The sequence below is a fragment of the Acanthochromis polyacanthus genome, chromosome 2 (assembly GCF_021347895.1).
Source record: "Acanthochromis polyacanthus isolate Apoly-LR-REF ecotype Palm Island chromosome 2, KAUST_Apoly_ChrSc, whole genome shotgun sequence".
NCBI lineage: Eukaryota > Metazoa > Chordata > Actinopteri > Pomacentridae > Acanthochromis > Acanthochromis polyacanthus.
The window spans coordinates 36,888,705-36,901,139 of NC_067114.1; the positions used below are offsets into that span (position 1 = coordinate 36,888,705).

Consider the following 12,435-nt stretch of genomic DNA (forward strand, 5'->3'; position numbering starts at 1 on the left):
TTTACGCAGCACCGGCCTGCAGTCTTTTCACTGCTGTGCGTCAGGATGAATGAATCATGTGTTGACCCAGGCCACCCTGCCACTAAATTTGTTACGATCATGTCCTATGTACAAATAATTTGTACACTAATTGAATCTACATTTTTTTTCGGTTCACATAGACAAATTCATTTTCACTTGGAGCCCTTACAGCAACATGAGTGCAGTCAGTTACGCCGATTACATTTGGGAAACCGGACATTGCTGCAAATTGCCGTTTAATGTTGGCCTGTTCACCCACAGTGTAAAGAAACCTGATGTATTGACTGGTCATGTTTATAATGCCATCCAAAACAGCTGGCATTATTGCGCTGAGGGACGGTTGTGATATCCCAGACCTAAAGGGCATCATTTAACTGTATATCAGACCCAGATAGGATTTAGACAACAAATGTAACCTCATATATTCATTTTTTTTCTTTTTTTCTCCTTGTCTGCATTATCTTTCTAGCTGGCCACTGTATCCGATGACAGCATCGAAAAGATCTATGCATTGTTATCTTTGCAGTGAGAAATATTAAATGTGAATCATTGGCAGTGACCTTCACTGGCCCTCCCTTCAGACTACTCCATCAAATCAACTCATATATTCTTCATATAAAACACATACCTGTCGACCACTTCCCGCTGGAAGGAGCCGGTGTCGCCAGAAACCCCCGAGTCGTCAGCTCCTGTGTCTGTACCGGGATGGCGTGGTTTCGGCGGGTGGGTCTGTCTAAGACGGCCCAGTTCAGCACATAGATCCAAGAGCACTGCTCTAGGGAATCTGAATCGGCTTATTAGCCAGTCATCATCGTGAGCCAGGAAATTCCCATGAGCCCTAAAATCTCTCTCCATTCTTAACGTGATCTTCCAGCAATGCCAGCACATCCATTGTGCCACATTAAGCACGGCTGTCACCCGCTATTTATCCACTTGATCGGCGATTGGACTGATTGTCACGTCTTTTCCAAATTAGTAATCAATCAGTGCCACTCACCGCTCTATATCATTTGAAGATGGAAGTTTGATATATGAACATAGTTCTGCAAATACAGTCGTAGGCCGAATGGCGCACTATATCAACATCTACAACAATGAGGGTTTATGATATACAAGTCTAATATGTGATAACAATAAAGGTTTGAGATCAATCTGGTTTCAATTCACCACTTCACCCTCTGGCACTGCCGTTCCCTCTGTCTCCAAAATGTGCGTAAGCAAGCATCAAAGTTGGCGCACCGGTGCGCACATTCTCACGCCAAGTTTGTTTTTAGAAATCACAACATACACAGCATACGCCACTTTCTATGTAAAGGTTGTGATTTACGCCACTTTCTAGTCCTGTTTTGTGCGTACGCAAGCTTTATAAATGAGGCCCCTGATCAGTTAGTAACATTTAGCTTTATCATAAATTACTGTACGGTATTTTTCTGTTCTAGTATTAATTTCTTAATATACTGAACACTTAACATAACACTTGAGTCATCAATTCAACACTAATGCACTGTTTCATGTGCTCAGCTGTATATATAATTATTGCCAAAATTGTGGTTACACAAGATGTTGCACATGTTTTGTGCAAAAATGCCTCAAGTTATTAATATTGGCATTAAATAATTATTTCACAGAGCACTGATATCCTGCCATTTCTGTTCAGTTGTATCGGGATGGTTACTGAAACTGGCACAGCCCCACCTAGAATATTTTTCACCAGCCGCCACTGATATATATATATATATATATATATATATATATACATACAGAGTGAGTTAATTTGCAAAAACAGATAACTCCGTTTTGATAAATTTTCAGAAAACTTTTTTTTATTGTTTACTTGAGATAATATCAAACTGAAGTTGAGTGGATTTGACTCAGTAGAAAAATACATGACAAAATAGAGAAAAAATAAATTATTAATGTTATCTCAAGTAAACAATAAAAAATGAGTTTTCTGAAAACGGAGTTACCTATTTTTGCAAATGAACTCTTCATATGTATATATATATATATATATATATATATATATATATGCTTGTTTTATACAGTTCGTTGTTATACTGTTTTATTTTTTCGAAAGTACCAACAAAGTTTCATTGCAGAAATGCAATGACAATAAATATTCTCAAATCCTTGAAGGTTCTCAAAGTTTGTAGTGGTGTACATGGTACTAAGGTGTCAGACACACTGCTGAGAGAGAGGGCATGGAGAATCCTAAGTAATTCGTAAAGTCGACTTCCACTCTTGAACATGTTGTAGGATCACTCCACTCATACCCATGGTTCTCCACAGCTGCAGAGATGTCACTCAACTTGTTTTCATGTTATTCCCCAGATGAGGCATCCCTCCTGAGCACATGTAACTTCATTGTACTCATGTCCATGCTGCTTTCTCCATTCATCTTAATGTTACTCTCTCTAATCCGTGCTTTCACTCTGCTCAAGTTTGTTTTGCTATTTAACTTGATTCACTCTATGCTCATTCCTAGCTGCTGCAGCATCATGGAACTGATGTTTATACATCCCCTGACCTGCACTGGCATCACTTAACTTATATCCAACTTGTTTGTAAATATTTAGGTTCAAAAATGATAGTTCTGCTGTTTTGTGTGCCCTTAAACAGTCTTCCTCAGTGTGAAAACACTACTTTAGAGGCACAATACAATAACTTGGTGGCTGAAGCGCATTTCTACTCTTTTGCAACACCACCACATGTCACATAACAGCAGAGGATTGTGTGTCAGAAGGGTTAGAGAAGCATATTGTAGGACATCCAGGTATTTTTGGTATACTACATGTGACATACTACAAATCTTTGTGGCACACCAAATAGCATGGTTATTTTGTACACATACAGTCATGGTTGTTGCTTGGCTCAGACAGGCTATTTCCTTGGAACCATTATTTCTGCAGATATTTAATACTTGAGCACTAGGACCTGTAGGGAGATATCTTTTGAGTCCATCTGTGTTTACCATAGACTGTATATATAATGGACGTAGCATCTGGCTCCAGAATTGAAGCCAACCCGGAAGTGTCAAAAACTTGCAATATCCCGCCGTCCGCTAGGGTTGGTTCCAAAAAGCTTTTGCTCCATAGACCCCAATTCATTTTTGGAAAAAATAAAATTTGATAGACTGATTTTCTACAGCTCAGGATTTTTTCCCCCGTTAGTTTTCATGGTCAAAATGAGAGATCAGGTGGTCGATCTTAAAATAAATCAATACTGAATTTTAAATAAATCGTTAAAGTTGGCGGAGCCAGGGGGCGTGGCTATACTTGACAGACAGCAACAGAAGCCTCTGCGGTAAAATGTGGGCGGGATAAGAGAGTTCTCAGCCAATCCTGCCCCTAGTTGCTCTCCAGTCCAGTCTGTTTGATGACGCTTTTTACATCACTGGCTCCAAAAAAATCCAAAACGGCGACCTGGAAGTAGCAAAATCCGGGCTTCATTTTCTCGCCATTGAAACCAACGGGTGACGTCACGGTTAGTTGACACCTGGTGTTTACCTACCACACAGCGAATCATTAAGCTATCACTAATGACAGGCCACACAATGAATCTGGTACTTTCAGTTTTGGTGTGTTTCATGGCTGATTGATCTTGTTTTTATGTTTGAATGTGAAAATTAATCAAGGATCTGACACTTTGTACACTAATAAAGTTACAGTAAACTAAAGTTCCTGGTGATGATCTTTATTGCATAAAATAAGCAACAACAACAGACATAACCACCTTAAATTAGAATATATCAAATTATACATAACTACATCATTCATGTACTAATTCTTATTATTAAACATTGTCCACCTGCTACAGCAATTTAAACTCTGAAGATACAGAGGCACACATTGATGACCGTAAACTATTTAAAAAAAAAATATATATATATATATATATATATATATATATATATATAGAGAAAGAAACACTGACTGTGAAATTCATCAGTCAAACCTCCTGGTTATTAACCATTTACAGGAATGACTTCATGTCAAGCTTTCAATTGCACAATGCCTTTACCATTCAGAAGTGGAGTCAGAGCTTAACAACATGGCTTAAGGTGATCTTAAAAATAGAGGTTAAATAGAACATAAGAGAAAATAAATAGAATAGAAAGCAGGTATCAGTTATTAATGATGTTAACTGACCAACATAAGTATACAGCAAGAAAATGGCGGGTGGCATAGTGACATTGTCAGCTTGGTTCCATCAGGCTGTTCTGCTGTCAGAGGTCAGAAGGCCCACAGACCTATGTCTCTGACCTTCTTTAGCCTCATCCACCTGACGACGGCCCTCTCCTGCCAGGTCTCCAGGAGCAGGAGCCTCCTCCCTGTCCAGTCAGGGGATTGTAGTCTGAAACAGAAGAAAAGAATGCAGGAAATTGGTACAGGTGTCAAACACACCATTTCCCTTCTGTCAACCAAATCTACACAGAAGAGATGTGCATTTAGAGAAAAACAAAACAGGATAGATCTGGTGGACAACCCACCAGGCAGTAGTAGGCCTGGAGCAGATAGATCTACAATGGAAACTTGGGGTTCTGTGAGACTGCATGACATACTTATGATCAGGGAGAACAAACAGGTTGTTAAATTAAGGAGTAGAATAATTTGTGCTGATTAACAGTGTCTCTCAATGAGGCATTGCTGGTAGGTGTATCAAAGACTTCAACAGAGCACCCCCCACTGATTTTGTCTGTGGTCAGCCGTAATAAAAATGAAAAGTAGGCATTAACAACATACAGGTAATCCTACAGTCATGTAGAGTATTTAACCCCCCAAATCCATGACCAAAAACATAACCAAATTTAGTCAGTAACAGCTGAAACTCTGAGGTCACAATGATTTACATTGTATGCTATTGAGGAACACATGGTAGACATTAAAAATGTATTCAGTTAAATCTCCAGGTCAGAGTGAGATCTAAATAAACTCAACCAAAAAGTAACATTTTTACTTCTGCCTACTTAATCTGCCTTCACAACAACGACTCAGTGGCACTGATTTTATTAAGCCTGTTGTAAAATTCTCAGCTGCAATTCATCGAGAGAACAAATGCTCCCTCCCATTTTAGTCACATCAGTACCAGGTAGCCTCTTCAGCAAATGTGCCAGGCTTAGCAACCTTCCAGAAACGGCATCAGATGCATGTGCAACAGATATGGAAATTCCAGGGTGAAATGTGCTAAAGCGTCAGTACGATCTGACTGGTGAAGTAGATACGTACCAGCACTGCGAAGCGGCTTCTTGTCCGTCTTTGGTTTCAGCCGTGATGATGAGCTGGCCTCTTCAGTGGTCTGCAGTGATGGGTAATAATTGCATATTACATGGTGATGCACCATTCAAACCATAACCAAACCAATGTATGTGTAAGAAGTTAGCTCTGCTTAACATGTACAACATCTGATCTATTTTGCATTCTCAATGAGTTGTATTTTTCATTTGACAAGCAAAAACAGAGATTTACATTTGTGATAACATTTGTGCAATCTGCTATAGTAAAACATACTTCTAAAAAATTTCAAGAGTGAGAAGAAACTAAACAGATGTCAAACATGTTCAGACCAAACAATATCCATTCACTAGTGTTGTTCTGATTAAAAACATTCGACTGGCAAACTTTTATTGCACTGGTAGAGTTCAAATCAGAAACGAGTAGGACAAAGTGAATAGTTAGACGAAGAGTCAAAAATGACAGGCTGCAGATCTCCAACTCCTCCATAAGTTTTCCATCTCTTTTTACTGTGCATTGTTGTGTGAAATGTCATGTGCAGCATAAAATCAGATCGCTTCTTTAGTTTGATGCAAGTTTGTTTGGCTTTTGAAAATAGATACACCAAATTCTTTTCTGAGAGTGGCAGCTCCAGGGTAAGGTTTTCATAGTGGCAAGAGCTCATATAATTAGAATATGGTGGAAAAAGTTTAATATTTTTTATCAAACATTGCTTGAAGTGAAAAATATGCAGTGCTTAAATCTGTTAGACCACCTGTCACAGAAACGAGAAAACAAATATTTCAGAAATCTGTCAAAAAATTTGTTTCAAACTAAAAACTGTAATGTTATTTATTTGGCAAATAAACTAGAACAACTAAATAGTTCTTACTCACATATAGTAACTGCAAGTCTGAATATTTTGTACGACCTCCTTTGGCCCTGATAACAGCTTGCATTCTTGCTGCCGTTGTTTTTGCGCACTTTTCAACAGTCTCTTTGAAATTCAATGAATCTCAGATCTGCTCAATAGGATTCAAGTCTGGACTTTGACTTGGCCCGTCCATCAGTTCCACTACTCCAGATTCCTTTTTCTTTAGTGCTTTACTAATTTTTTCTGCTTTCTTGTAAAACAGTGAATTTGGAAATTCATCGATGATCATCAAAATTATATTTTAGCATTAAAGACAACATTTTGATTAAAGAGCTTGCACATACTGGCAGATTGACCATTACAGAAACATAAAAAAAATATTTTGGTAATAAGCAATACTGAGAATTTAGGGCACCGGTGGCAAACACCTTACTCTAGGTGGTGGTCTAAGACATTTGTTAAATGCTGAATGTATTCCAGACTCAGTACACATAAAACTAAATATTCTAAGCCTTTGTTTTAACTTTGATAACAGCGTATAGCTGATAAAATCCCCCCAAAATCAATCTCAAAATACTGAAATATGTTTTTTAAAATGACAAAGATCAATTAAAAAGGGATTCACGATGAAAAAATACCCGATCTTTAAGAATATGTTCACATATGTTCTGTCAATAATGGGTTGGGGCTCCCTTTCACGATGCAGCTTGACATGAAGAAAATCAGTCAGCGGCACTGCTGAGGGGTGATGATGCTCAGGTTGCCTCGATATCTGCCCTCAGCTCTTCTTTCTTGTTGGGCCTGACACATCTCATTCTCTTCTCGACAACATTTAGATTTTCAATGATGTTCAGATCTGATGAGTTTGGCTGGCCAATTTATCACTGTAATGCCAAGGTCAGTGAGCTATTTCTGAGTGGTTATGGCAGTGTGGGGAGATGCAATGAGCAATGTCTAATGAAAAAAATAAAATTTTTCCTCCCATATTCTAATGATATGAGATTATTAAAAACAGGTGTTGCAAGTTTATGCAAGACCTAATCTGAAGTATTATAACATGATTTCCTTTTACATTAAAACTACAAATGTCCAAAATGAAAACATCTGTTTAATATCCTGAACTGTGCAGCTCCTCTAAAATTTTAATGACATAAGGCCAACATTGCTGGTATTCTCCAGGCAAATGACTCCACTCAAGCACTTATACAAGCTTGTAGAATGAAGAAATGGGAAAAGATTGTTCAAAGCGATGCCAAAGCTATGTTAAGACAGCTAAGGCTAAATAGCTTGTTGAACCAATCAATAGGAATGCCCACAGAGCTAACATACTGGATGAGACAGCCACCAATCTCCAAGGAAATCTTTGGAAAAAGCTGGTTTCTTATAATAAAATAAACCCTCAGCTGTTTGAATACTATTTGAAATGCTAATATGATCTTTAAAAGCATCCATTACAAAGTTACAGCTGTCGTCTGACTTAACTTTAACTCACCTGAGAAAGTTTGGCAGTTCCTTTGTAACTCTTTCCCTGCTGCATACTCTCCCAAACCTCTATCTTCTGCCTCCTCTTCTCTTCTTCTTGCTGTCAACAACACATTAAACATTCTATTCAGGTCTGAAATCATGAACAGTTCAGCTTTCTTTCAAACATTTCCATTTCACTACTGCACCTGTTTCTGTTTGTCTCTAAAGATGGCTGCCTTGGCATCAAGCTCCTCTTGCATTTTTCTCCGAGCAGCTTCCATGGCCTCTTGTCTTCTTGCCACAAATGCCGCATCTTTATTTAAAAAATGTTTTCAAAAAAGTAATGCACGATTGTTTACAACACATTTATCATTAACAGTGTAAGTACTTTATTAAGAAAATATGAAAATAGATTCTGTAGTTTGAACTTCTCCAATATGATAATTAGCAGCCTTCCTGTATTTTATGTACTTGCATATAGAACGTCTTTGGGATTTGGACTGTTCATGCCAATGGTGTAAATCTTCACATATCAACTATCTGAACCAAATATTGGAGGCCTACAACAGAAATATAAAAATCTGACTGAAGTAATCTGGTACTGTCAATGAGAGTATTTTGTAACAGATCAATTATTTTTGTGTTGGTGTAGCTCGTTAAATGTAGTTGAGGTGAAGTTTGAACTCCTGCTGGACTGGATATATTATTGTATTAAAAGACCAGTGAGTACATTTAGACGTTTCTATTAGCAAATACGAAATATAGTATTTACCAGTGTATAATCACCCATAACTATGAAATGCTATGTTTTTGGTGGCTTTGAATGAACCCCTCATTTCTACCTTCCATCATGTTTCTAACATAATACGTTCCAACTCTTCCCCTCTGGGAGGTGCTACAGAGCACTAAAAATCAATGATGTGATGAACATTTTAATTAGACAGAAGCATCTTCTTCTGATTGCCAAACTGTTGGAGAAGGAAAATCGGTACCTTCATAAAGCTTGTCAGGAGATGGAAGCATTAAGTGTTCTAAAATTCCCTGCTGGATGACTTTATAAAACGTAGTGGACCAACGCCATTTCAGGCGAAATGACACTCCAAATCATTACAAATTGTGGAAACTTCACAGTAGACTTCAAACACCTTGGGTTCTGTTCCTCTCCACTCTCCCTCCAGACTCTAGGATTGATTCCAAATTAAATGAAAAAAGGACTTTCATCTGAAAAGAGCCCTTTTCACCACTGAGCAACTTTGGTTCACTGTATTTACCTTAATGCTCTTTTACATATATCTAGAATTGCACATAGAACTTACATATTTCCCTCTGTAGCGTGCTGGCCTTCTTTAAACGCACGTGTTTTATTTTGTGCCAGTACTGCCACCAAATTCCTTCTATATGTTCGCATTCTAGGCTAATAAAGCTGATTCTGATTGTTCAGCCCCAACACTACGCTCAAAATGGACCTGTACAATATGATTTTCCTGATCTAACTGCTGTTGTGGTAAATTGGTAGCAGGTATATAATGCTAATACTGCTACTGCTGACCTTGTGGTGCTTGTGGAAGGGAGCTGCTGCCATTCTGGGTGGATCTCCTCTTACTGAGACGCTGGATGAGCAGGTAGGTCACCACAGTCGCAGCCAGCAGGTACCAGCCATACTGGCTCAGGAACTCCCCTACTGTGTGTGTGAAAGAGAGAGACAGACAGAGAGAGAAGTGAGCAAACACAAGTAAGAAAATATAACTTAACCCTCCTGTTGTGTTTCGGGTCAAACTGATCCATTTTAAAGTTTAAAGAGCAGGAAAAAAAATTGTCAAAAGTATTTTTCAGTTGGGGCTGCACAGTAGAGTAGTGGTTAGCACTCTGGCCTTGCAGCAAGAAGATCCCTGGTTCAAGTCCCAGCCTGAGCCTGGGATCTTTCTGCATGGAGTTTGCATGTTCTCCCTGTGCATGCGTGGGTTTTCTCAGGGCACTCCGGCTTCCTCCCACAGTCCAAAAACATGCAGAGGTTAACTGATTACTCTAAATTGTCCGTTGGTGTGAATGCGAGCGAGTGTGATTGTTTGTCTGTATATGTAGCCCTGCGACAGACTGGCGACCTGACCTGTCGGCTGGGATAGGCTCCAGCACCCCCCATGACCCTAGTGAGGATAAAGCGGTGTATAGAGAATGGATAGATGGATGTGATTTTTCAGTTGGAAACTTCTTGGTTGAATAAGTGCATTTAACATACAAATTGAAAATGGCTCATCTCACTTGTTTTTGGTTCAGAAACAGTGCTTAAACAAAGTATATTTTCAATACAAATCTTCACTTGTCTTGATTTTAAGTCAGCAGGTCAATCTGACCCTGAACAGTAGAGGTGTCTCGTGTTACTTTATCATGACTCCATAAAAAGAAAAAGAAAAATGTCATGTAAAACTATTGTATTTTATGTAGGCCTTTCCGATGCACATTTTTAAAAAAATGTTTTAACATGCATTTTTTTATGAAAAATAAGTGAATTATCGTCACCTAAAGAATACCACTGCACTAAATATAGACTGAAATGTTTAGTAATAGAGTTAACAATAAGATATCAACAATGTTTATTGGTAGGTTTTGGTTTCTGTCATTTCTGGATAATTAAACACAACACGGGAACATCATTTCTGTTCCTGAGAGTCGAATATCACAGGAAGGCTAAATTCACTGTTAAGTTACAAGTATATGTTGCTAAATGACACGTTGAAGACTTCACTCTCAAGAATGAAAGCAGAAATTTAACACTGCTGCCACTACTACAGCTAATAAAAATAATGTTTCTATAGTTACTTAGCATTGATTTTTAGAATGTATTGTAAATAGTTTTGGTTCGTTAAGGGTGAGTGAACCTTCATTTTAACATCTTAACCATTATCTACCTTCAAATGGCAAGACAAGCTACACCGGAAATACGTTGAAGTCTCAACTGTATTTCAGAAGTCTCTCGAACTAACACTGAGTCGTGGTTCTACGTCTTTTAAGATGTTCTTCTATTTAAAATTGAAATAACGTAATATCTGACACTGAGTAATTGTTTCGTGTGAAGTTACCAGTGAGAGCTAGGGAAGTCACATCCGGGTGAGAGACAGGCACCTTCTCCACATGATAAGGCGAGCCGTCGTCATTAACGTCCTCGATCTCTACATCATCCATTTTAAATGCTCGTTATCGAGTTAAGGCACGAAGAATTATTGAGTACCGAACTGGGTAGCCGACGGTATCGCTCTGTCAGTTACTTGTTGTGATGTAGACGCCTCCTCGTGTCCGCCATCTTTGCTCGGCCTGGCCAGCTGGACCGTAATCAGAACTAAGGATGACGTGTAGGCGATGCGTCAACACGGCCGCCATATTGGTAGATGGAAGCCACGCCCCATACTGAATGTGTTTGGCTGCACTGGGTCATTCCAGGACAGGAGGCCATTTGGGCTTCAAAATGATTGATAAATAAACTTTGTCTTTTACAATTATCTGCTCCTTAATCATCAATAATAGGTAAAAACTATCAAAGGCTTGACTGGCTCAGCTTACAAATAAATGGAACCATTTTTATTATACGTTTTATTTGCTAACCCTACTCTAATCACAGTAAAAACGTTGCTAAAAAATGCTCATGTTAACTTCTTCTCAGGAGTAGAAGCTAGATATTTAGCAAGCTGTTGCTGCTGACCAAGAGGACAAACGTACTGATGAAAACAAGAAAAGAAACAAATAGAATTTGTATTATCCTGATAATATGCATAACATGGCTGCATGAGGTAAAGTGAGACAATCAAGGTTGATAATATTAAGAAAATATGAACATAGCTTTACTCTGCCCATTCTTTAGGAAAACTGACGTTATTCAAACGCATCATGCGATTCACTGCTTTCTTCTACCAGCTAAAAAGGTTATGCTTACAGGATTGAGTGCATGTTGTGACACATTCCATGCATAATAATCATTCTTTAAAGTATTATGTTAATGCATGTATTGAAGCTTGTCAGTGAAATATCCCTCACTAAATTAGTAGATTTAAGAAAATGTTAATCTGATGCTGGGTACAATTAATGATACAGAACATTAACCACAAAGAGCCTTTTAATTGTAAACGCAGCTGTCTTTACATCATTTCATCCAAAGCTGTAAAATTGCAGAAACAATGCATCTAAACATGATTTTGTTCATTTGTTTCGTGGAGAGTGCATGGAGTTGAATACGATCTAAATATAATGCTGTGGTGTGTTGCAGCGTGGGATAGAGGAAGTATATTTAGGGTATCCAATTAATGGTACAAACTAGTAAAAAAAGAAAAACAGGAAACACTACACAACACTGCTACTGAACTCAAATATCATTTATAGGTTTAGGGCTTTGTGATTTGTGCAGACTTACCTGACTAGTTTCTGCAGCAGCTCAGCTGATTCTGGAATAATACCAAAGGAAAAGAGAAACTGGGAGATGTGAGTGAATGAGAAAAACAGCGTCAACCTAAAATAGGCCAGGAAGTTTGGAAATAGAATTCTAAGCTGTGGGAGGAAGCCAGAGAAGCCGATGAAAACCGCACAGGGAAAACATGGAAATTCCATACAGAAAGATCGTGTGCTGAGATTCAAAGCCAGGACCATCTAGCCATGTGGAGACCATGCTAATCACTGCAGCACCAACTTAAAGCCAGCTTCTGCACTTAAAGCAATGGTTCTCAACCCAGTTCCTCAGGACCCACTATCCTGCATGTTTTAGATGTTTCCCTCTTCCAACACACCTGATTCAAATGATCAGGCTCGTTATCAGGCTGATCATTTGAATTTGAATCAGGTGTGTTGGAAGAAGGAAACATCTAAAACATGCAAGATCGTGGC

At 38.5% G+C, this 12,435-nt stretch overlaps 1 protein-coding gene across 1 annotated transcript; it reads right to left on the reverse strand.

The window, feature by feature from the left end:
- Positions 1 to 3,698: 3,698 nt before the first annotated feature.
- Positions 3,699 to 10,909, reverse strand: selenos (selenoprotein S). The gene is made up of 6 exons (XM_022221048.2): positions 10,647 to 10,909; positions 9,119 to 9,250; positions 7,776 to 7,882; positions 7,598 to 7,687; positions 5,247 to 5,316; positions 3,699 to 4,374 (listed from the first exon to the last, which is right to left on the reverse strand). Exons 1-6 carry the CDS (start codon positions 10,747 to 10,749, stop codon positions 4,295 to 4,297), a joined length of 582 nt encoding a protein of 193 aa, XP_022076740.1. The 5' UTR covers positions 10,750 to 10,909; the 3' UTR covers positions 3,699 to 4,294.
- Between the last annotated feature and the right edge of the window lie 1,526 nt (positions 10,910 to 12,435).